This window comes from Hippocampus zosterae, chromosome 21, assembly GCF_025434085.1.
Source record: "Hippocampus zosterae strain Florida chromosome 21, ASM2543408v3, whole genome shotgun sequence".
NCBI lineage: Eukaryota > Metazoa > Chordata > Actinopteri > Syngnathiformes > Syngnathidae > Hippocampus > Hippocampus zosterae.
Genome location: NC_067471.1, coordinates 9,197,233 through 9,219,458, shown reverse-complemented (window position 1 = coordinate 9,219,458; position 22,226 = coordinate 9,197,233). Strand labels below are relative to the sequence as shown.

Below are 22,226 nucleotides of genomic sequence, written 5' to 3'. Positions count from 1 at the left end.
CCACAGTGAAAATTACCTGACAGCGGCAAACCCAGATCAACAACTTAAAATATGATCTAATGAAATGCCCGCCCTCTTGCGGCCAGAATAGAGTATTGCATTGGCAATGACTTGATGGCCTGTCCGCGCCACAAAAAAAAAGCAACAAGGGTCAAACTAAAAGGTCGAGCCCGCAAACACTTGTTTAAATTCGATATAAATTTTTTAAAAGGCGCTAATGTTCAGAAAAGAAGTGGTTCTGTTAATTTGTATCCATATGTTGCTTGGAGACAAGGGCTTAAAATAAAAGTTGATATATATTCCATACACATGAAAAGAACAAGGCATGAACTTTACAATGTACAAGTTTATTTTTAATGAACTCTTCAGTGGTTGGTAGTCACAGCACAGCTTGCATGTATTAAGCCACACACCTATTTTACAAGAAAAACAAAATGACAAGAATAAAATAAAACTTAAACAGAGTAGATGTCATCGTTCTCATCATCAGTCTATTTGCAGCGACTTCTTGCTTTTTCTCTTCTTGGACTAAAATATAGTTCATAATAAAAAGGCCACTGAAATGCATAAAAGTTGGCGTGTAATATTTCAACGGCGTGTTTTGGACTCGCGGCGTCGACAGTGCACGTAGACTTTTGTGAAACGGAGGCTAAGCTTGTTGGCTAGAATACTACAGCAAAAAAAAAACGGAAAACAACACAAGTTAGTGAACTCAAAGAAAGTGAAATGTAGTCAAGCAGTTTTTTTTACCACTTTCTTTGAAGAAGAAGAAAGAAAAAAAACACAAAACACTGTCGGCAGTCCCACTTTGAAACCTGAAACACTTTTTGCCTCTTCAATAAAAGAAAAAAAAATAGAAAGAAAAAGACACCTGCTTGTCCTGTGTGGAATTGGTATACTTTTAATAGTAACAGACTCAGCGTGCGCTGCTCTCAAACATACAGCCTTATGTATATCCACACACACACACACACACACACACACACAGCTTCACTCAGTACCTCCTAAAACAAGGTGACAAATACAGAGTATAAACCAACTAACACTACAAGCCAAAAACAAACAAAAGGGGATAAAGTGGAAGAAGAGTGACACTTCTGACTAACCAAGTGATGTCATTAAAGCATGAAACAACCAAAATTCTAATCATGCATATTGCACATTCAGTGAAAGCTTAAATTCCACCTGGTACGCCTCAAGATTTATCGATTTATTTTTCCTGTTTCTTTTCCCTCTCGGAGGTAAAACGAAATTGGGGAGGAGGTGGTCATGAGTGTGCGCGAGTGTGTGAGTGAGTGAGTGCACGTGTGAGATTTAAAAAAAAAAAAAAAGACAGGAAGTGGCACTTCTTAGGGAGAAGGGAGAAAGAGGACACAGCACACTGATAACACAGGAGCAAGTAAAAGGTGGCGTGGCACAAATAAAATCGGGTGGTGTTGTAATAGTAATAGCAATAATAATAATAATAATAATAATAATAATAACAATAATAATAATTCCTCAAGAGCGGTCCTCTTTATGTACAACTAAGGCTTACTGGTTGAATAGACGTTGGGCTTGTAAACGGTAGGGATTGGGGGGAAAAAAAAAGTCTGATGTCTCTTGCAATTCGATCTATATGTTGTGCAATTCCATTAGTCACTGGCAGATGGGGAGGCGGGTGGCAGTGGTGGCGAAGACGGCGGTGGCGGTGGCGGTGGCGGTCTGGCTCTACTTGGAAAGCTTGCTAATGACTCGAATGAGCGCGCCGTTCTCGTCCTTTAGCCTCTGGTTGTCCGCTTTCAAGTCGGGGAGCGTCTGCGTGGGAACAACGGCAAAAGGGCTGAGACACGTTTGGAAGGCGGGGCGGCGCCCAAACGCGACGGCTCACGGCAAATTAGGAACAATTTGAAATCAAAGAAAATATTGCAAAAAAGCCACGCATGCACGCAGCCAGACGCGGCCCGCGCCGCGACTCAAGATGGACGCCGCTTTGGACACAGTTTGCGGTCGTCAAGTCGCAGCGTGATGAGAGGCTCTTTATACTTTGAGTTCCTGGAACTCGCGAGCGGAGTCTTTTGAAACGAACCCAGAACTCAACTTGGACAATAGCCGCCATCCAATGTCACGGCCGTTCGAGCGAATCCAACGGCGGAGGGGGGGGGTTTGATGTCATTCGCCCCTCACCGACAAAGAGGGTTTGTGGGCGGGTCTCGCCGCGTCATGCAAGCCAAAGGCACTCAAACTAAAAACTACACAGGCCCACTTTCCTTTGCGGGCACGTTTCAGGTTTCAAGCGGCAACCGGCTCGGAATGTGCCGACAAAGCAAAGTATTCGCACGAGGGATGGGCGAGATGGACTTCACAGAAAAAGAGATTGGGGGGGGGGGGTTGTTCTGCCCAATTTACACCATGTTCAAGATGGCCCCAAGCCAAAGAAAGTGGGATGAGTGGATCCCAATGACTCGCCCAGCCCTAGTTGCAACCAAGGGACTCCCCCCCCCCACCCTCCTCAAGGAAAACACCAACAACTGTAGGGAGGTGAAAACCAGTCGAGCACCTGTGGGCGGGGGCGGGGCATGAATGGATGGTGTGGGGGAGGGTGAGGTTTGGCAAGGGCTAAGAGGGTCGCCGAGGTGAAAAGGAGGAAGTGCGGCCGCCTTTTAGAGGTCGACGGCGGGCGGCCGGCTGCAGGCGGCCCGCGAGAGCTTCGCCACCACGCGGGCCAGCGCCCGGTTTTCGGCCTGCAGCCGCTCCTTAACCTGACGCAGAGCCTGAACCTGCTTTACCTGGGGGAGGTTCTGCAAGGAGGGGGAAGGTGGGGGGGGGGCACACACAGCAGCCCAACGACAACAACAGCAAGAAATGTGGTGGACAGCAAGAAGAGGAGAGAGGAGGGGAGGAGCACATGAATAGGAAGAGACAAGCAAAGAGAAAAAGGAAGAGTGTTAAATGGAGGACAGAGTTTGGACCCGCCGGAGCTCATTTCAACAATGCGCCATGACATTGCGACATTGAAAGGGAGCAAAACTAGTGAGGCGGAACCCTTCCGTGGGTGGAGCTCGACAAAGTGCAGCAAGATGGGGGGGGGGGAAGGGTCACTTCTACTTAAAAGTGCAAAAAGGATCAATTACTAGAGGGGGTGGGGGAGCGTTGCTCTAAGCATATCAAATATGATCCGATTTACAATTGAAGCAATTCATTCATCAAATATGGAAAGCTTGTCAATTGCCACAAATTCATTTTTTAATCGGTTCATGATCTTAATAAAAAAAATTTTTTTAATTGATATTTTTATTCTTCCACGGGGCCAAGTGGCATCCTTAGCGTCAACATGTCATGTGTGCATCTACCTTGAGTTCCTCCTCCATCTCAGAAATTTTCCTTTCGAGAGCTCGCCTTTCCTGTTGGGAGGACGACAAGGATGACGGTTACTTGTTTGTTGAGCTTTTTTTTTTCCATTTTCTTTTCGATGCGGCGATGCCGGCTAAGCGTGCGGTGCCAGACGCTGCTCGCGCGCGCTCACGCGTGGGGCGTCTACAAGCGTCAGCCATCAACACAACACACACTGTGATCAATCAACACGTGGCCAGGCTGAGCTTTCCTTTCTACGGTGATGACGTCACCCCCCCCCCCCCCCCCCCATGCACTATTTTCAACAGCAAAACACCGTCTTTTCTAGATCCGCAAAGAAGACGTCTGCCTCGAAGGCTCGACAAGAAGAAAAAGAAGAGGAGGAGAGAGGAAGGAGGTGGAGTAGTGGTCACGCGGCTAACAAGTGGCAGCAGCAAAAAGGTCAAGTCCGCTCGGGTTCATACCAGCGCCCGGATGAGACTGAAGCCTGCTCATTACCTTGAGATACATTCAAAAGATAAGGCGTCAAATATTCGGATGATTCTTTTCACGGACATCTTTACGAAACTATTTGAGAGCTCCCCCTTTCGTACAGACGGCACATCAAGCACGGTCGGGGAGTTCTCTTTTCACACCAATTAGCAAGCGTCAAACTTTTCTAGTTCTTCAATCCATCACATGCGGAGCCGCGACACAAAGGCCGGCGAGACGCGTCAATCGCGCGCCGTACGGCAGACGGAGAATATGCAGATTAAAAATGTGCTTTTATTTGACGGGGTGACTTCAAGTGGCACGTGACTTGCGGCGGACTGTCGACTGACCCTTTTCTCCATCTCCAGCTGCGACCGGTCGGCGTAGCGTTCCTGCCTCTGCGCACACAAAAAGGGGAGGGGAGGGACGGAGTCAGGAAGAACAAAAGGCTTGCGGGGAGGAGAAGGAGGCGGCGGCGGCGTCGATGGCGGCACCTGCGTGGCCTTCTCCAGTTGCAGCTTCAAGTCGGCCAGCTCCAGGTCCGTGTCGCGTAACTGCGCCTTCAGCTTCTCGTTCTCCGCCAAGATCTGCTCGTAGAGCTGCGAGGAAAGCGCCAGCCGTTTCAAAGGGGGACCGCCCGCCTTCCGGCCGGCGATCGTGAAAGCCGTTTTGCGGCGTTTTGCTCTACCTTCTTGTAGTCGGTGGCGTCGTCTCTGTCCAGCCGGCTGGAGTACGTCCTGCGACTCTCGCCGTAGCTGCGGCTGAGCGACGAGTCGTTGCGCTCCGCCGCGGCGCCGCTGTCGTTTCTGCAACACGAGCGCGCGTCAGGAGGCCGCCGGGCTCTCTTGCGTGCGCGCCGCACAAGGGGGCGGGACTCACCTGGACAAGCGGTCCACCTGGCAGGAAACAAGAGAGCGCACATTAGAAAAGATGGACCCGTTAACGGTTCCCGTCTTGGATCTTTTCTCAAAACACCAGCGTTGATTTGAACCGATAAGTTTACAGGAAATCAATTCACCCCAAATGGAAAGAGATGAATTCATTCCAAAATATTTCAATGCATTTATTGATTTGGCTGGATGGCAGCCATTTTGGATGAGTTACCTGCACTTCTCCCTTGATGCTGCCTTCCTCCGAGTCGGACCGCTGCTCGGGGTCGTTGTCGTCACCCTGCAAAGAGCGCGAGCGCGGCACACGTAAGGGCCCCGAAGAACTTGCTTTGTTATCGTGAGTGCGTCTCACATCTTGGGTCCAAAAGGAGACACCGGTGGAACGTCGCTTCTCGCGGGGCCGCCTGCGATCCCGGATGGAGCGAGGCTGAGACTTGTCGTCGCCTTCCTTCTCCTCGTCCTTTTTGTCCATTTCTAAAGGCCAAAGAAGAGCACGCGTGTCGCCTTTCAACACCGGCATCCGCAGTGAATCTGAGCTCATTGCGGAGGGGGGGGTCCTATCAGCCGCAGGCTTTGTCACGGCAAGAAAACGCAGATAGATGACTGCGGTACCTTTCTCGGTGTCCCTGGAGGAGCGTCCGTAGGAGGAGGCGATGCCCGTCAGGCTGTTGGGCCTGTTGAGGGAGCTCGAGCCGGAGGTCAGGGCGGCGCTGGAGTACGACGGGGCCGAGGCGCTGCTCAGCGAGGAAATGGACGAGGAGGTGCGGTAGCGCTGCGCCGAGTCAGAGCGAGGCCCGCGTGAACATGGCGAGGCGGCCGGCGGGGCGGACGGGAGGCGCGCGCGCGGAACGTACGTCTTCAAAGCTGCGGTACTTTGGTCGGTAGTCGTCCTCCTTGGATTCGTACTCCTTCTTCTCCTCCTGCTTCTCCTTGTCCTGCTTCTCCTCCTCGCGGCTCTTTGGGGTGCGACTCCTGCCGATGGTCTTCTCGGCCTCTTGCAGGTCAGTCAGTGTGACGCCCTGCGAGAAGGGGGGGGGGAGAACCCAATGTGTTGTGTGTACAATTGCTATTTTAGGTAGGGAGGGGGGCTTCAATCAACACACCTGGGTGGACCTCCTCGACTGACGCGCCTGTCGAGAGCGAGCTTTCCTCTGCGATTCGGACTCCTCGTCTCGTACGGGTGTCAGGTAGGACCTGGAATTCCAAATTCCAAAAACAAAAGTGTACTTTTATACGGGTGTGGATGCTTTCAGAAGGCATTTGAGAACATTTTGATGGGGTGCTCTCCATCATTTCCTTCCCCATGCGAGAAAATCGCTGCATTCCGACTACGATTGCTGGTTTTGTTTTTGAGCACATTTTCTTCACCTGCGTCGTTCTGGGCCGGTGGTGGTGCCGGACGTGCCGAGAACGGTGGTGGCCGACGTGGTGGTGGTGGTGGTGGTGGAGCCAGTGTTTATGGTGGGGATGACGGCGGCAGACTCCCGCTCCCTGTCTTTCTCCCTGTCCGCGTTCTCCTCGGACCAGTACCTGTTGACACGGCGCCCGTTACGCCAGCTTGTCGCAGCCGAGGCGGATTTGGCTCCAGAGATGAACAAAGACGCGGTATTTGTCCCGAGTCAATAAGTGAAAATTTGAACAAAAAGCGGCCCGACGCCGACCCGACCTGCTGGTGAGACCGGTGGAGCCAGTACGGGTGGAGGCGGAGCCCAGGCCGGAGAGGAGGCCGCGGTGGCCCGCGGGCGAGGTAACCGATGAGGAGGAGGTGGTGCCGGTCGTCGTCGTCGCGGACGAGACGGCCGAGGTGGCGGTGGCGCTCGTCGTCGAGGGGCTCAAGTCGTCGTATCGTCTGCCGAAAGAGCCGCTGCGGGGCGGAAATCAGCACAACGTTATCGGCAAACCGAAACTTGCCGCTTCTTTACGTTTGCGAAGTGGATGATCGCATCGGCTGCAAAAGCCTGCTGCGGACAGCCGACGTCTCCTAGCGCATCGAGAGGAAGTGGCCCGACGGTCGCGTGCGGGACGGCGAGCGGCAGGCGGGCGCGCGGGTGTACCTGCGGTAAATGCTGTACGACTGGTAGTGGGAGGCGGGCGGCTGCCAGGGTTTAGTGTTACAGGCGTTAGGGTCCAAGCTGGAGGTGGACGAAGACTTGGCCGGCACGTCCCGCGTGCTGCCGCTCCGCCCTAGCGCCAGCGTGTGGGACGTGCTGGCGGGGGAGGAGGGGGTGGGGGGGGGGTGGTGGCAGGCGGGTGGAAGAAGCATGTTAGCGGTGGAGACGTGCGCACGCACACACAAACACATATATATGTGAAACAAAGACGATTTGTGACGCATTCATGTCACACAGGTGACCTGCTGAATTTGAGCCCGTCTGGCTGCTCTGCCGCTTCACAAAGTGCACACGTGTGCACTTTTGTTCTCAATTCAACTTACAGTCTTTTGATTTTGGTCTCATATGCGATGTCATAAAATCCCTGAAAAAATACTTGTCGGAGACAGCGGCGTGTGGCGGGTGCAACATACAGTATGTCAGGCGGCGAACCGACTTTGCGAAAGCGTTTTCTGTGAAACCACGGCGACGCCACGGCCTCGGCAAGAAGCGCACGAAGAGCGAGGAGCGGCTCCCGCGGCGCCGTCGGTGGCTAACCTTCGCTGGTAGCTGGGGGTTCTGTTGGTGGAGGCGGTTCCTTCGCTGTTCTTCAGGTCGTCGTCCCAGCGCCGCCGGGTGTACGAGCCGCTACGAATCAGCGCCGTCGAGTCCCTGCGGAGGCAGGCGCCATGCTTGCTGAGGTTGTGCCATGTTGCTTCCCCGCTCCTTCCCTCGATCCTGCGCTCTCACTCTCACCTACTCGGTGTCCTCCCCCCACCCTTCAATAAATGTTTCCCCACTCCTGGTGGGAGCTCCGCTCGTTCACCTGTTTTCCTTCTCGTCGACATCCGACGCACTGGCCAGCCTCCTGGGAATGGTCGGTGCCACGTAGGCCAGCCGAGTCGCTTTGTCCTTCTCCTGTGCAAAGTTGAAGAGTTTGCTACACGTCCAGTAAATGCTCAATTTTTGTGACGGGGGGAGAGGAGGGCTTCCCGCGCACAGACCTTGTCTTTGTTATCCAGCGAGGAGGAGAGGCGCGGGCTGGAGGCCGAGCGCATCACTCCCGTGGCGGTGTCCTTCTCCCGCTGCGCCTCTTTGGTGGCCGTGATCTCCGCCAGCGCCCCGTAGCTGCCCGTCTTGCGCAGGCCCTGGCGCCACGACGCCGGCGACTCGTCCTTGCGCTCCTCCTCCACTTTGGACGAGACCTTGGTGCCAGGTTGCGTGGCCGCCTGGGACGAAAGAGGCAACGCGAGTCACATTTCAATTGCCGAAAGTGCGACGATCCGGGTTAAGAATCGGGTTTTTGGGACATGCCTGTTAAGAGGATCACATCGAACCCGTCTAAGTGTACTTCCATCGTGGCAGAGGTGGGAGGAAGTCACGTGTGTGCAAATCATTAGTCTCAAGTCCTTTCAGTTTCAAGCAAGTCAAACGGAGGACGCTCAAAATCATTCCTTGGGTTAAGCAAGGCAAGTCACAAGATATTCGATGCACAGTGGCCACTTTGGCACTCAGAATCTGTGGTTCTGTTCCAAAGTCAGAAAATTGGCGACTCAAGTCTCCCACCTCTGCTTCATGATAACTTTATCAAAGCAACATTAATCGTGCGAATGAATCTTCCCAACAAGCGACATAAGTCACACCAACACACAACAGACAACAGAATTATGCATTCACTGATTGAGGGGAAAAAAAAACACACAAACGAAGTGGATCCGATGAATGTCAGTGCCACCCAGGACAGCTTTGAGGGGGGGGTCTTTGTTTAGTACAGGTGCAGGAGAGAACGGAAAATCGCAGTGGGCGCACACCACCAAACTGGCCTCACCGTTGCTTTTTTGGGCACGAGAGAAATGCCAGTTTTGCGCAAGCCTTGACGCCACAATGCGGGACAGCCCGGCTCCGCCGCGGGCGCGACGGGGGCAACGCAATCAAACTACAACCAACCCAAGGCACAGAGCCAGCGGATGCGGGCCGCAAGGAAGGAGGGGGGGAGGGGCAAGAGAGACAGAGAGAAGCGGGTTGAGAGGGTAAGACTGAAGCAGCGGCAAAAGAAAAACTTTGTAGCAAGGACAGCCTTTGTCTTTGAGGTCTGCTAACACCACACTTCATTCCTGCCAAGCGCCAAACTCAGGAAACATTGTGTCATTGGGACATCTGCTTCCATTGAAGATGAATGTGTGGGTTACAAGGCTTCAAAAGAAGGAATTAAAAAAAAAAAAACACACACACACATTTGCATGAAAAAGAAGAAAAGAAAAACCTGCAGCCATCAAAATGAATCATCTCAAACGGAAGAGGAGCCGGCCGGCCTTGGATTTGCAAGAGCAATCACGAAGGAGGAGGCATGCAATGGCCAGGCCACTTCAGCGACGCCGACACGTTTGTTAAACAACCTTCATTTTCCAAATCGCAAGGTACTCCTGTTCTACTAAAACACGTCTCGAAAAATGCTTCTTGGACTACTGCACGTGTCCATTTTACCAACAGAGGGCAGCATCTGCAAATGAGGAGGAAGTGAATGCCGGCCCTGCAGCACTCACTTTAGTGCTGCAACTCACAGCGCTGGAGAACTTTTTTTTTTTTTGAAGCCAACTAATTCAATGTCCTTCAACCTCAGCAAAGGTTGAAATGCGTTTGGTTTGTGGACCTCCTTCAGGTGTTTGAAAGCATTTGGTGCACGGTACCTTTTTAGTTGGCGACGAGGGGCTGGTGGCGGAGGACACGGTGATGCCGGTCGGGGCGGGCATCACGGTGCTGTTGCCCACCGACGCCGAAGGCTTGCTTTTATCTAGAAAGAGGATGAAGAGGCGGAGTTAGCCAGTTGACAACAAGTCAGAGTTGAATTCAAGATTATTTTTCTGTAACTTCGGGAGCTCCGCCAGCCCCCGTTTGCAGACGGACGGAGGACTTGCCCGTTTCGTTCTCCGACTCGGAATCTTCCTCCTCCTCTTCTTCGCTGGAGCAGCTGGACTCGTCTTTCTTGCCGTCCTCTTCCTCCTCCTCCTCCTCATCCACCTTCTCGGGCTCCAGGGTCTCGATGCGTGGGGCGCTCTTCTCCGGCTCCAGCAGTAGCGTCTCTTTGCTGCGGACGCAGGCATTTTAGCGCCTCGAGCGCCCGCGGCGTGAGACAAATGCCTCACTTTGATTACCTCTTTAATGGCTTCAGTGATTGGTTGTTGTCCCCCGTGGTGGTGGTCTCAATCAGAGGAGACTTCTTGTCGTCTTTCTTCTCGCTCATCAGCTGGAATGAAGACTGAAAATGAGACCGCGCGTTCAATCGATGGTGAGGCGGCATTGGCGCAAACTGACCAGATTTTGTTTCTTTTGCAGCTCTTCCAGGTATCCCAGAACATCTTCATCCGACACGTCAAAAGGCGTCTGGCCCTGATGCGCGATCCAATCATGACTTCAACAACAACAACAACAACAAAACAAAATGGACACAGCGCATGCCGGGGACACAAACCATTTTGTTAATGACGTCCATGTCGCAAAGATTCTCCACGAGTATCCTGCAGGCCTCCTCTTTGCCCCAGTGTGCCGCCGCGTGTAGAGGAGTCCAGCCGTCGTAGTCCTTAATATTTACATCGTACCCCGCTTGGATTAAAAGCCTGCAGATTAGAAAAAGCAGAGTGGCAACAATCATGAGTGTTTTCTTGCAATTTTTTGGGTGGGTTCAAAGACGCGTAGACTAAGTTCAAAACTAGCTTGGAGTGGGTTTGGATGTGTTGGAAGTGTGCGGGAGGGGTATTTCAAGGCTTCAACATGCACGGGTTGCATGTACCTTCTGCCATATTGTTGGAGAGCATTTCAGAGCGCTTACTTTAAAACCTCCACGTAGCCCTTGGCGGCGGCCACATGGAGCGCCGTTCCTCCGGACTTGGCGTGGCGGATGTCCTGGATCTGGCCGCTGTTGACCCACTGGCGGGCGTCGCGCAGCATGACGCGCTCCTCCTCCTTGCGGGCCGCCTCGATGTCCACGCCTGCCAGACAGCGGAGGAGGGAGAGGGAGAAAAAAAAAGGGGGGGTTCGTGAGCTCCAAGTCTTTGTCGCGTGTGTTTACAGTTGGTGCGCTTGTTGTGGTTTGCAGTGCGCGTTTGGTAGCCAATGTTCTGTCAACGTGACGGTGAGTTAGCGGCCAGTTAAGTGGGTCAATGTGTCAGCACGATGCGCCAAACGGGCCCGCTTTGTCTCTCGATACACCTGATCCGCTCGCTAAACTCAATCTGCGGAAAAGGGGAGCGACTTGTTCGCCGATTGGTACGACACAAACGGTGAGCCGACGAGAGAACCGGCCCGGGAGCCGCGACGTGCAGCAGGCAGTGTATTTGAAAATTTGTTTCTCGAGGGATGCTTGTGAAAAGTTGCACCGGGATGCATGCGAATTAACTCTTGCGACAGTTTTTTAAAAATACTGGCGCCGAGACTGCAAGTGAGCAACAACGGGACCGGACAGGATGTCGGGAGTGGAGCGATGGCCTGGCGGGTTGTCCCGCGATCTCTTGGGAAGTTGCCTACACGGCGTCTATAAAAAGCAGGGGGCCTAATGGTCTCTAAGTAGGACTGCACAATGACAGCCAGCCAGCAGAGGAACTGGCGGCAGTTCAAAGCTGACGACATTTTTTTTTTTTGAAAAACAGGAGAACACATCATCTAAACAAGCTTGAATTGTGAGGCACTCTTAAGTCCGGGTAGGTGCCACTGTTTGCACGTTTCAATAGGACCCTTTGGTGGCCAATTGCCTCCATTTTGACTTCCCACTACACCTGCATGAAGCCAAAAAGGATGGCAAGCGATTCTTCCTTGCCGTGGCGTTTGGCGGGGTTGCCCTTCCACATCAAACCGCTCCGAGCACGCCTTGACGCAGCGGAGGGCGCGGTCATCATCGCAGGCCGAGAATAGAGAAGATGTTACTTTTCAGAGAAGTTACTATGATGTAAGCGGGTGGAAAAAAGGAGCAGGTGACTGACAGTGAGCAACACATCTACGCATGACATTCTGTGCGGGGCGCCCTCTAATCCCGATACGCTCGCCACTTTTAGAAACGGCGCGATGTTCGTGGATAAGGCCCCACCCTCCAAAATTCTGCTAAAATTAGCCCCCCTGTCAAACAACGGAGGAGTCAGTCGCATCTGTACCTTGTCGGTTGATCTCGTTCTGCAGGAGCTCTTCCATGGCCTCCTCTTCGGCGATGTCCAGCGGCGTCTCACCCTCGCTGTTGACCACGCCCACGCTGGCCCCTTGGCTGATGAGGTACCTGCAATTCACAACAGTTTCAACGAGGCCGAGCCATGGAGGGAACGCGGGCGGGAGCAAAGATGCAGTGGCGTTTTTTTTTTTTTTTTGCATGGGCAACGACCATTCGCGTCATATAAAATCATCGATCATCTCAAAGGACCTTCGAATGTGTAAATGCTTTGCCCCTTTGACTGCCTGCTCCGCATCTCAAGATTGGCTTCTTTGTGAGCCCAAGCTGTTGTTTGCCGGCTTGCCGGACTAAAAAGAGCCTCCTTCTTGTTCCCTCTGTGACACAGCGTCTCCATTAGTCACCCGTCTGACCAGCGACTTGACCTTTTGCTTTCACTCGTGGCGCCACTTCTCAGTTCCACTTTTCCCTGCATGTGTCTAGCGCTGAAATTCTCTCCCAACGCTTCCCAAAAAACGTGGCTAAATGTGTCGCCTGGCCGTACGGCAACAGCAAATCAGGTCAGGGAAGGGGAACTTGATCTCCACCCGATAACATCGGTCCGCTAACATAAAAGGAGTGACCCCGATCTCCTAGATCGCAGCGGTTCAAAAAGAAACAAAGAGGCCACGTTGTGCCGTTGGTGGCGCCGACCACTCACTCTGCGATGCCCAGGTACCCGCAGGAGGCCGCGGCGTGGAGGGGGATCCAGCCCTCGTTGTCGGGTTGGTTGATGCTGGCCCCGTGCGTCACCAGGAAGGTCACCATGTCCGGGTTGTCGTCGATGCAGGCCTGTGGAGGACGGGGGAGACGCCCAATCAGCCGCTTTTGCATGACACGCCAAGAGCATTTCGGAAAACGTCATTACGACAAGACGCGTATAAATAGGCTTGTTCATTGGACATTGTGCCATTGAGTTGAAGAGCTCGTTATCGATACGTTGCTCACGCCGATAAAAGAGCAAAGATGCACTCGTTGCCCAATTCAATGGAATCGGATCGTCAATCACTGCACCATCCTTCACACCATGGACTGGTCACCAGCCAACATTGGGACACATACACCAACACTGGACTGGTCGCCGGCCTATACGCTAATTGAAAGAACGACGACAACTCTCCAATACGACCGGCCTGACATCGATCTTCCTGGAAGGTCATCTCTCACCTGCAAAAGCTGTGGGAGGAATTGCAGAGCAACTGAGAACTGTGAGGCAACTGGACAAAGCATCCACCACCGTGCTGCCTGATATCACAACACGACTTATGGAATAAACGTGAACTCGGAGCTACACTGTCCTCGCAATTACTACAGCGCTCATAAAAATCCGACTCACCCGCCATCCTTCAACACGGCGCCTGGACTTTCTCTTTCTCCCTTTCCCCTTCTCTGCTGGGGTTGCTATGACAACAAAGTCATTGACAACAGATAGACGCAAGCACGCACACAGAGTGGCCTCACGTTCAGGGCACACGTCGATCTGCCTGCAATCCTTGTCCAAATTTGGTTGGTTCGCACGGCCGTAGATGGCCACGGCTGCCGAGCATCCACGCTCGGCCTATCTCACCGAGCGTGCGTGCGTGTGCGTGCGTGCAAGCGAGCAATATCTTCTGCTCCAGGTGGACAACAAGAAAAAATAAGTAACATCTCTCAATCTGGAGGATTTGATGTGCTCGGCAGGACAATCGCACACACTAGATTTGCCTTTCGAGAGCAGAGGCGTCAAAAACTCTAGAATGAGATTGCGTCACTTTTTCCTTGTTCAAAACCAAGCGTGAAAAATCGGAAGCAAACGCAGAGGCGATTATGTCATGGGATTAATGGAGTTCCCATACTTTGACACTTGCGCTGCAGAGGCTAGCGAAAGACCGTTAGCAGCCCGGTGAAATGAGCCGGTGGAGAAGGATGCGCACGGCCAACTTCATCGAGTGACAAAGGCCATCGGGCCGCACACAGCGGAGCATTCAAAGCTGCGGTGAGTCACTCTCCAGCAGACACGCTGTCATTCAAACCTGTTTAGCCGGTGCCAGGGAGGCTTTGGCGTGCAAGCAACCCGCAAGATGGGAAATGCAACGTAAGCGTAAAGGCACAAACGTGCCGGTTGATCAGCCAACGGACAGCAATGACATGAAACATCCGCCGAAAACGATTTCTAATGTCGGCATTAGTCGCGAGCAGAGACATGTCAAAAGTCACCTGTGGAATTCGGATGCCAAAGGGAAAACCCCACTACAAATCGATGACTTGGGGGGTGGGGGGGACGAGCCACTCCATAAATGCTGACTTTTCATTTTTCTGACAACCAACCACAGATATGTCAAGGTTTTTTGAAGGCAGACCGATTGGACTTTACATTATTTCTTACATATCAAATGTGAGACAAGAAAAAAAGTGTGTGTGGTTGTGCGGGGGGGGGGGGTCAAAAAGCCTTGAGGAAGGGATTGCGTTTCCCGCCGCTCCCGGTGTCAATTTATTTTGCTTTTAGGCCACAAGCAGTGCTTTGACCCAACAGCGCCAAGCGCAAAGTTGCCCACTCTCAGCCCTGGACTAGCATACCAGTGGAGAAATTCCCAGATCAGTACGACTCCGAGCCTCGGGGCTTTCAGGCATCGGCGGCACTCTGGCCACGCCTGCCGGCCCTCGTCATCCGGCACCTCTCGCAGCCACTTCCACAAAAGGAATTCCTCTGGTGAACGTGGGGGTTCGAGGAAGGTTGCGCTTAATGCCCACAAAATAATAATTTAAAAAAAAACGAAAGAAAGGTGAAGAAATTTAAGTTGTGCGTACATGTTGGAATAGAGCTCCTGTGCTTGTTGGTCGGGTTTGAGAGGCCACAGGGGCCGAGGGGGAAGGGGCTGCAGGGTGACCAGCTGGGTCCCTACACACTGCGAGATGAGCTCACTTGTAACACACACACACGCTGCCTTCTAGCTGCTACCAATGACGACCATATAAGGACCTGGGATTCCCGTGGAAAAAAAACAAGCAGGACTGAGGAAGATGGGGAGTTGAGAAAAAAGGGGGGAAAAAATGCCAGCAAGATTGTAGCTGAAGACCGGGGGGGCATAGATATTTGTGAGCAGATGCCCCCCACCCCCATTTGCAATCATTAGCCAATACAGACGGACGGGGCAAGCGGGGTACGCGGACGTTCATGTGCGACGATAAGAGGAGAGGCGAGTGGAAGGAGGGGGCAGCCTCACCAAAGAGGAAATGAGAAAAATAAACAGCCACTTCCTGTTGCTCTTCAGGGTTCCCGGCGACGCTTTCCAATCGCCCGCCGAGAAATTCTGGAGACCCACCGACGTGTCATTTGTTTAACACCTCCACCACGTGAACATCCAGGAAGTGAGATAACGTCGCCTTGCTTGGCGGGGAGCGGACTGAAAATGCCGACTGTAAACGTTGCAATGTGAAACGCTGCCTGCAAAACAAAACAAAAAAGTCAGGCATCGTCACCGTTCACTTACTGGCCTTCTTTTCAAATGCTCGAACCGACTTTGAAAACAGCTGCTTGTGAAATACTTCGGCCGGTGCTTGAAATGCTATTCTGTCATCTCCTGCGTTGTGTGTTGAGAGGAGTGTGTTTTTTTAGGACACATTTCTGTAGAAAATAACCAACTGGTGTATTAACACATGAGTAAAAGTGTTCGACTTCAGCTTCCCCCCCCCCCAAGCCAAATTTTGGCTCGGGTCAAGTCTGCTTGGCCGAATGCGTTGCAGCAGGTTTCCTCCCTCTGAGAAATTCCTCCTAACGACCCCGGGCGAACCAGTCGCAACCTGTCGTCTCACTCCACCGGAATACTCGACAACCAACGGCGACGTGCTCTAAAATGAGCCATCGCCTTTTGTCGCCGAACGGAGACGACGTGAGGCAAGTGTCACCGGCGAGTCACGGCCGCCGCCGCCAACCGAGCATCGCATCATCGACGTCGCAGGGACTTCCTGCCTGATGATTACTGGCTTGGTCGGCTCGACAATGACAGACCTGCCAATTACAGACGCGAGAATGGATGTGCTTAGTCACCGAGTGCTGCCGGGTCCAAAACTGAGATACCCAACACCGTTCCTGGAGCGGAATTAGCCTGCCATGCTCACTTCTGCCATCTGTTTACGTATCTGAAAAAGCTCGGCCACAGATTGCGGTTGACCCGGTTTCCCATTTAACGCAGCGTGGTTCATGGCATCAAAATCACAACCGTGTGCTTTCAAGGTTCCGAAACACATCTTGGGCATTTTGAAAACGACGCCGGCAATAGCCTGTGAGAATTGGCATCATTAGCAGAGCTGTCTAGGTTAAGACAACCCCTGACTGGCCGAATCAAACAAAGGGATCAAATCAAGACCGTCTAGAATCCGGGCCATGAATAATTGAGGTGCACCTTAATGTATTCAGCAGAAATGTTAGAAATGCACCAGTGACTCTCAACGAGCCACCTCATTTAGCAAACAAAGGCTTCCTATCACGAGGCAGGAAAAGCCTCAATACTGATAAAGAAATGCTCAGTAAGAGAGCGTCGACACTTGTGAAAAATGGTGGAATTTTCCCTGCGCTGCGCTAACCTCATGCTTCGAATCCTTCCAAATGATCCAAGTCTGAATCTTGCAAGTGCTTCCAAAGACACTCCGACACTGACGTCGGCATCAAAGCATGCAATTCTCGAGAGAATTGGGGCCTGGCGCTTGTTTATTGGAGGCGCAAAACAGGTGAGCGCAAGATGGGAGATGCGAAAATTTCGCCTGGTGTCGGGATGCCTCACAATAACTCACGAGGGCTAATTACAAGGTTGAGCGCGGCCGCCAGCTGGATAGCAATGCAAGATACCTGGTGGGGTTGAGGCACGAGACGGCGGGGTGGGAAACTTCTCAAGATGACACAGAGAGCGGTCAGGTAGAGCAAGTAATGGCAGGCTGCTTGACGTAAAGAATCGCTTGCACTATGCATCAAATAAAATGAGCAGCAATCGTTGACTCAAAACTGTCATCAAAGGCTGAAAAGGATTCCCCCCCCCCCTTTTTTTATTGATACGTGACGAGTTCTCCGTTTGGCTCAGCTTTTCACTCCTTGATTATTTTCTGTCATCTGAAATGAATTAGATGACTGTCAATTTCCCTGAGTCATCTGTCCGAGAACCCCAAGAACGGGCGGTCGCCCCCACTGCCCGCACGGACACAACACGGCCCGCCACATGCGGCCGTTCCATGGCAACGCCAGTCGGCAGCCTGACTCATTTTCGCGCTGCCGCTGCTGAGCTCTGCCAAACGCTTTCCCTCTCACCCTCGGTTATGCAACTCCCACTCTTGTACATGCAAATCCGCCAACGCACGCTGCTCGAGTCGTGGTCGCCATGGCGACCGCTCCCGATAAAGTCACAGACAGACTTGGGGATGGGGAACAGAGCCGCCCGATCGGGCGAGAAAAGCAGAAGTTCAGGTGTGGGTCAACGAGGAGCTTTTGCTGGCAGAGGCCACAAGTCCTGGTTACCTCCACGCTAATTGGCTTGATGGAGCTCAGCGGTGTGGGGACACTCCAGAGAGGGGGTGGGAGGTGGGGTTTAGGTGACAGCTGAGGAATGTCTGCGCCGCTCGCTCTTTGCCATGGTTTCCAAATACTGTCATGCGAGGAATGCGGAGGCCGAGGCGACGGCGCTCGGAATGCTACGGTCCCGCGACCAGTTTAGCAAAGAGGACACCGTAGAACATTGTTTGCGGAGGATGTGCTATTCGTTTTTTTTTTTAAACACCCACGTCAACCTGCACGCCTCATTGTTGTTTGCACCTGAAACTACCAGCGCGGAGACAAAAAATGCACCATGGTGAGCATGTCAGACCGTCAGACTTCATTACGTCAATATTTCAAGTCCGTCTGTTGGCATCGAGAACGTACTTACGATGCCATTGCACCAGCATGACAGGGGGCTGGTTGACTCCCTTCCCATTGCCAGATTATGCCAGGCCCTCCATTGCAAAGCGTGGCCACCGACTGAGTCACAGCCAAAGTTAGCATCATCTCTTGAAATACAGTCGGGAGAACTTGCTGCCGTGATATTTATAACCCTATGCCGGTCAACGCTTTTCGGGAACAATATGTCGTTACGCTCCCCCACCCCAGAGCAATGCACCAGGCCTTTCTCACCAATGTGGCAAACACACGGCCACGCTCTTTTACACGAAAATCATGTCGTCGTCATCATCTTGACTTTTGGAATTTGTGGGCCAATGTGCAAATTCCCGTGGTGCCACCTTCGCTCCTTAAAAAGCCCACCCTGCAAACAACACGTATACACACACCACTGCTTCTCTTCTCCAGAGATGGGTATGTCCCTGGGGGAGCGCTCTCTTGCGGGTCGTCATCTCCCACCAAAAAAAGGCAAGGTGATCTTTGCGCAAAGAGAGAGGGGGGGGGGGGGGGGGGTATTAATTTGACATTTTAACCAAGGTGAAAATGACAGAGAGATACACATTCTTGTGAATGCTGACAAAGGTTCGTACATGATGACACACGGGCTTAGCAGTCAAGTCGGCAGAAGGTTACATCACTTTATATTCATGCACGAGTCACAAGTTTAACACCAAAATTCTCGCATTGATCACCAGACTATTTTAGCATCTGGACAAATGCGCTAAAATGTCAACAACAAAGCTGCAGTGATCAAGACTATTGCTAAAAATAACCCAAGTGGAGTGGAGGCCATCAGAAACACAACAATGGACTGTGATAAATGCTGTGCCAGCACAAATTGCTCAAGTTAATGAAACTTCAAATGTGTACACATACACAAAGTCACTTATGAGGATCTCAATTGTGACACATCGTCTGTTAACAAGTTCAGACCTGCCATCTTTTAACGCAGGGTACACAAATGTGATATTTGAACATGTTAGGGTAAAGAAGACGAGTAAATGCTGACGCTCTTCAGGCCAAAGAGCTGCCATCTCATCATTTGACTGTAGGGGAAGCTAGCCCCGCTAGCGGGGGGAGAAAGCTAGCTCGGGAATGCTGACATGTCAGGGGATAGAAAAGCACACGTTCACACTTGAAAGGTCATTAAATATCAGCTTTTTTGAGGGGGCGGTTATCCATTGACTTGACGCTTCTTTCTAGTTATTCCAAAGACAAATCCAAATTAAACAAACGATGGTGGCTAACCGGAGCTACTTACTTGAGCTAACATAGCATTGGCATTAACCGGCTAACCCAGCCAGAATTGACCATGAAATCAAATACAAGAACGCTGAATATTTTAATAATACTAGCAAGACAACAAATCGAGTATTGGGCAACACAAGCGTGTGAACGGAACAATACACACTCGCCTACTAGCCAGCGTTGCTAATGGAGGCTTTATCAACAAACCGAATTTAGCTGCTAGCATTTAGCCACCGTACGCTAATTTGCACTTTGTAAAACAAAACCAGTCTCAATCGGTGACAACACCAGCCATAGTAACACAACCGCATCTCGTATTCACACGTGGAAAAAAAGAACAAAACAAGCTGACAGATCGCACCGAGGCGCCACAGTCGCTGCATTGCCAGCAATTAGACTTCGCCCACCGACTCGGGCTATCGCCTGTAGTGTGTTGACGGCCATTGAGTACAGTAGCCCCCAAAAGGCAAAAGGCAAAAAACAACAACAACACGCCGAGCCGTTACCTCTGCGACGTACACACGAGTAAAAATGCAACTAATACTGTGTGAAATTGATCACACGAGTACCCCCAGCAGGGCAATGTGAGCGGCTGTTCTCCGGTGTTCTAACTCCAAGTAGGTAAACAACGGGAGAATAGCTTCCACTTGACAGGTGTTCAATGGACAATCGTGGCGATCGCAGCCGGGCCCGGTACGGGGTTGCGGGTCCACCAACCTGGTGGAGGGCGGTGAGCCCGTCGACGTTGGCGTAGTTGATGTCGGCGCCGCGGTCGAGCATTCGCAGCACCTCCTCCGTGTCGCCGCTTGAGCAGGCGGCCAGGAACACGGCGCCATCGTCGAACTTCACCTTCGTCTTCTTCTTCTTCAGGATCGGCGGCTCCAGGTCCGTCTCGGAGCCCAGCCACCGCTTCAACTGCTCGTTCCTCTTCTGCTTGGCGTCCGCCATCTTCATCCCCCTCCTGTCTCGGGCTTCTTATCTTCCTCCGAGAGAGGATATACTTTATACTGGCACTATCCCACAACTCACTGGGGCGTGGGAAGGGAGGGCTGCGTGCGGGGAAGGAGCTGGAGGGCGTACCCGGGGAGGAGGAGGAGGAGGAAGAGGAGGAGGCGGGGCGATCGGAGATCGGCGTCAGCGCGAGAAGAGGCCGGCTGGATTGTTAACTCGTAGTCTCGCGAGATAGCCACGATGGAGGGGCTGCAGTGTGACGTCACTTGCTGTGGATGTGAGAGAGTAAGAGAGAGAGAGAGAGAGAGAGAAAGAGAGACGGGTAATCCCTTATAGACAGTAACTGTGTACAGAGTTTGAAAATATTACACAACAGCCAGGAGGCACCGTTATGACATTTGTGTCGTATTAGCAGTGCAGATAAGTCTATCACCTATCTGTCATCCTTTCCACACAATTGTCACTGTCTCCTGCAGTCGGCATGATATTTCTCTCTCTCGCTCTCTCTCTCTGAGGGCATCCAGAACATGAAAGCCGAGCCCGGGGTCTATCTTCCTGATAGCAGCCTTGCACATCCCCGAGGCGCCAACCGCAGGCTGGGGGTGACACGGGGAGCATGGGAGCACTTGAAACTCACGATCTGTCTCCCTTCCTGAGTACCGGGGCAGCCCCTAAATGGAATTGGGAGCACTTGGGCTCGTTCGGACCGGGTAAGATTGGCGCCATGCGGTTGTTACAAAAGGCCGCTATCAATGCCAGGCACCGCCGTGGGGGTTGGGCCTCCGAACTGAACTTACAAGTGATCTCAGCGCCACGATGCCTCCGACCGTGGTTTCCTGAAAGTGATGCTGCTAATAGAACAGCAGTCGAGTTGTGTCCATTACTGAGTCCATTGTTGGAGCTTTTGAGACTTGTTCATTCAAAATATCTAATTTAATCCAAAACCCTGTGGAGAGTAAAACCATGTTCAATGTTCAATCCTTATGACACAAATAGTAGTTAGCAGAACAATATGTGGGACATGCAAAAATAATGCACATGCAAATAAAAAAAAAGAATCCAATCCAATCAGCATTACATTGGATTGGATTGTTGGTCCCATCTGTTCCTGCTACGTTCCTAAACTGTCAGAGTCAAATATGAGGGGTACAAAAGCAGAAGGCAGTTGCATGCCATGAGCCCAGTGACAGTTAGGCCAAAGAGGAAGTACCTTGAGAATGCGTGAGGTCGCGAATGCAACACCGCTTCCTGAAATAAGACGTTGTCCCTTCAAGAGACAAACACAAAAGTCACAACACAGGTACAGAACTCAAATGTTTGAGAACTCCTGCCATCTTCTTTCCAGTCTGCTCATCATCTCTAAAAATCATACCAGAACTGACTATGCAGTTTCCATGACAACCAGCTCTCTTACATTCTAAATAAAGGTCCAGCTCCCACTGGAAAGAAAGCACAATTTCAAGTCTTACTTGCACTCAGTTTGCGGCCCACCCCTCGGACCTGCATCCAGGATGAAAAGATTTGCGTGGGAGTGAGGAGGAGGTGCGCAATCGCAGGATGGCGGAGGAAGACTGATAAGAAGGCAGAAGGCATTTTCATCCTTGAATTTGTATTTTGATTTCACATATCGATTCAAAGCTCACCTGTTTTCTGAGTTGACATTCGCAAGCTGAGTGATCATTACCTGAACCCTGAGCAACTGTGATCCGCATTGAACATACCCGGGGTGAAGAACATGTTTTCCTGCACTTTGCTTTGAAAGTGGGATGTTACGGCGCCGCAATTTTGTTACATTATCCACAGCAAAAATTGCAGATTTATCCAGATCGGCACCAAGGAAGAGGAAGGGGAAGAAGGGGAGGAGGCCGTGGGATGCTAAAAATAGCCAGGCTACATATATGTCCATAAAGTGTGCGCCCAGCATTCCCCTGATAACAGCAGATGGCTTGCGGATAACACACACACACACACACAAGGGTGACGAATGCAATTAGGGCGTGGCTGGCGCTCACCTTGATACTGGGCAAAGTTTAAAGCCGTGCTTGAAGCTTCACGACCTGTACTGAATCAAAGCACAAGAGACACATGAGAAAAATCGCACAAACACCATTCAACAAAATCGCCCACAAAAGTGAAACCGTTCTTTTCACCTT

At 51.9% G+C, this 22,226-nt stretch overlaps 1 protein-coding gene across 1 annotated transcript; it reads right to left on the bottom strand.

The window, feature by feature from the left end:
- Positions 1-326: 326 nt before the first annotated feature.
- ppp1r12a (protein phosphatase 1, regulatory subunit 12A) lies at positions 327-22,131 on the bottom strand. The gene is made up of 30 exons (XM_052055812.1): positions 22,086-22,131; positions 21,284-21,340; positions 19,840-20,342; positions 12,634-12,764; positions 11,926-12,044; positions 10,611-10,770; positions 10,254-10,398; positions 10,097-10,171; positions 9,937-10,028; positions 9,700-9,869; positions 9,472-9,575; positions 8,613-8,720; positions 7,789-8,013; positions 7,611-7,702; positions 7,343-7,456; positions 6,749-6,901; positions 6,361-6,558; positions 6,063-6,224; positions 5,798-5,888; positions 5,549-5,713; positions 5,307-5,466; positions 5,047-5,168; positions 4,909-4,974; positions 4,684-4,700; positions 4,493-4,610; positions 4,299-4,403; positions 4,155-4,202; positions 3,333-3,383; positions 2,540-2,780; positions 327-1,797 (listed from the first exon to the last, which is right to left on the bottom strand). The coding sequence occupies exons 3-29, from the start codon at positions 20,074-20,076 to the stop codon at positions 2,643-2,645; spliced, it is 3,366 nt and encodes a 1,121-aa protein (XP_051911772.1). The 5' UTR covers positions 20,077-20,342; positions 21,284-21,340; positions 22,086-22,131; the 3' UTR covers positions 327-1,797; positions 2,540-2,642.
- Positions 22,132-22,226: the final 95 nt, after the last annotated feature.

Coding starts and splice junctions, on each gene's coding strand:
- ppp1r12a (XM_052055812.1), bottom strand. CDS start 20,076: ATGAAGATGGCGGACGCCAAGCAGAAGAGGAACGAGCAGTTGAAGCGG. Junction 10,771..11,925: donor GAACGAGATCAACCGACAAG/GTACAGATGCGA, acceptor GCTGTCTGGCAG/GCGTGGACATCGAGGCGGCC. Junction 2,781..3,332: donor AGATGGAGGAGGAACTCAAG/GTAGATGCACAC, acceptor CCCTCCTTGCAG/AACCTCCCCCAGGTAAAGCA.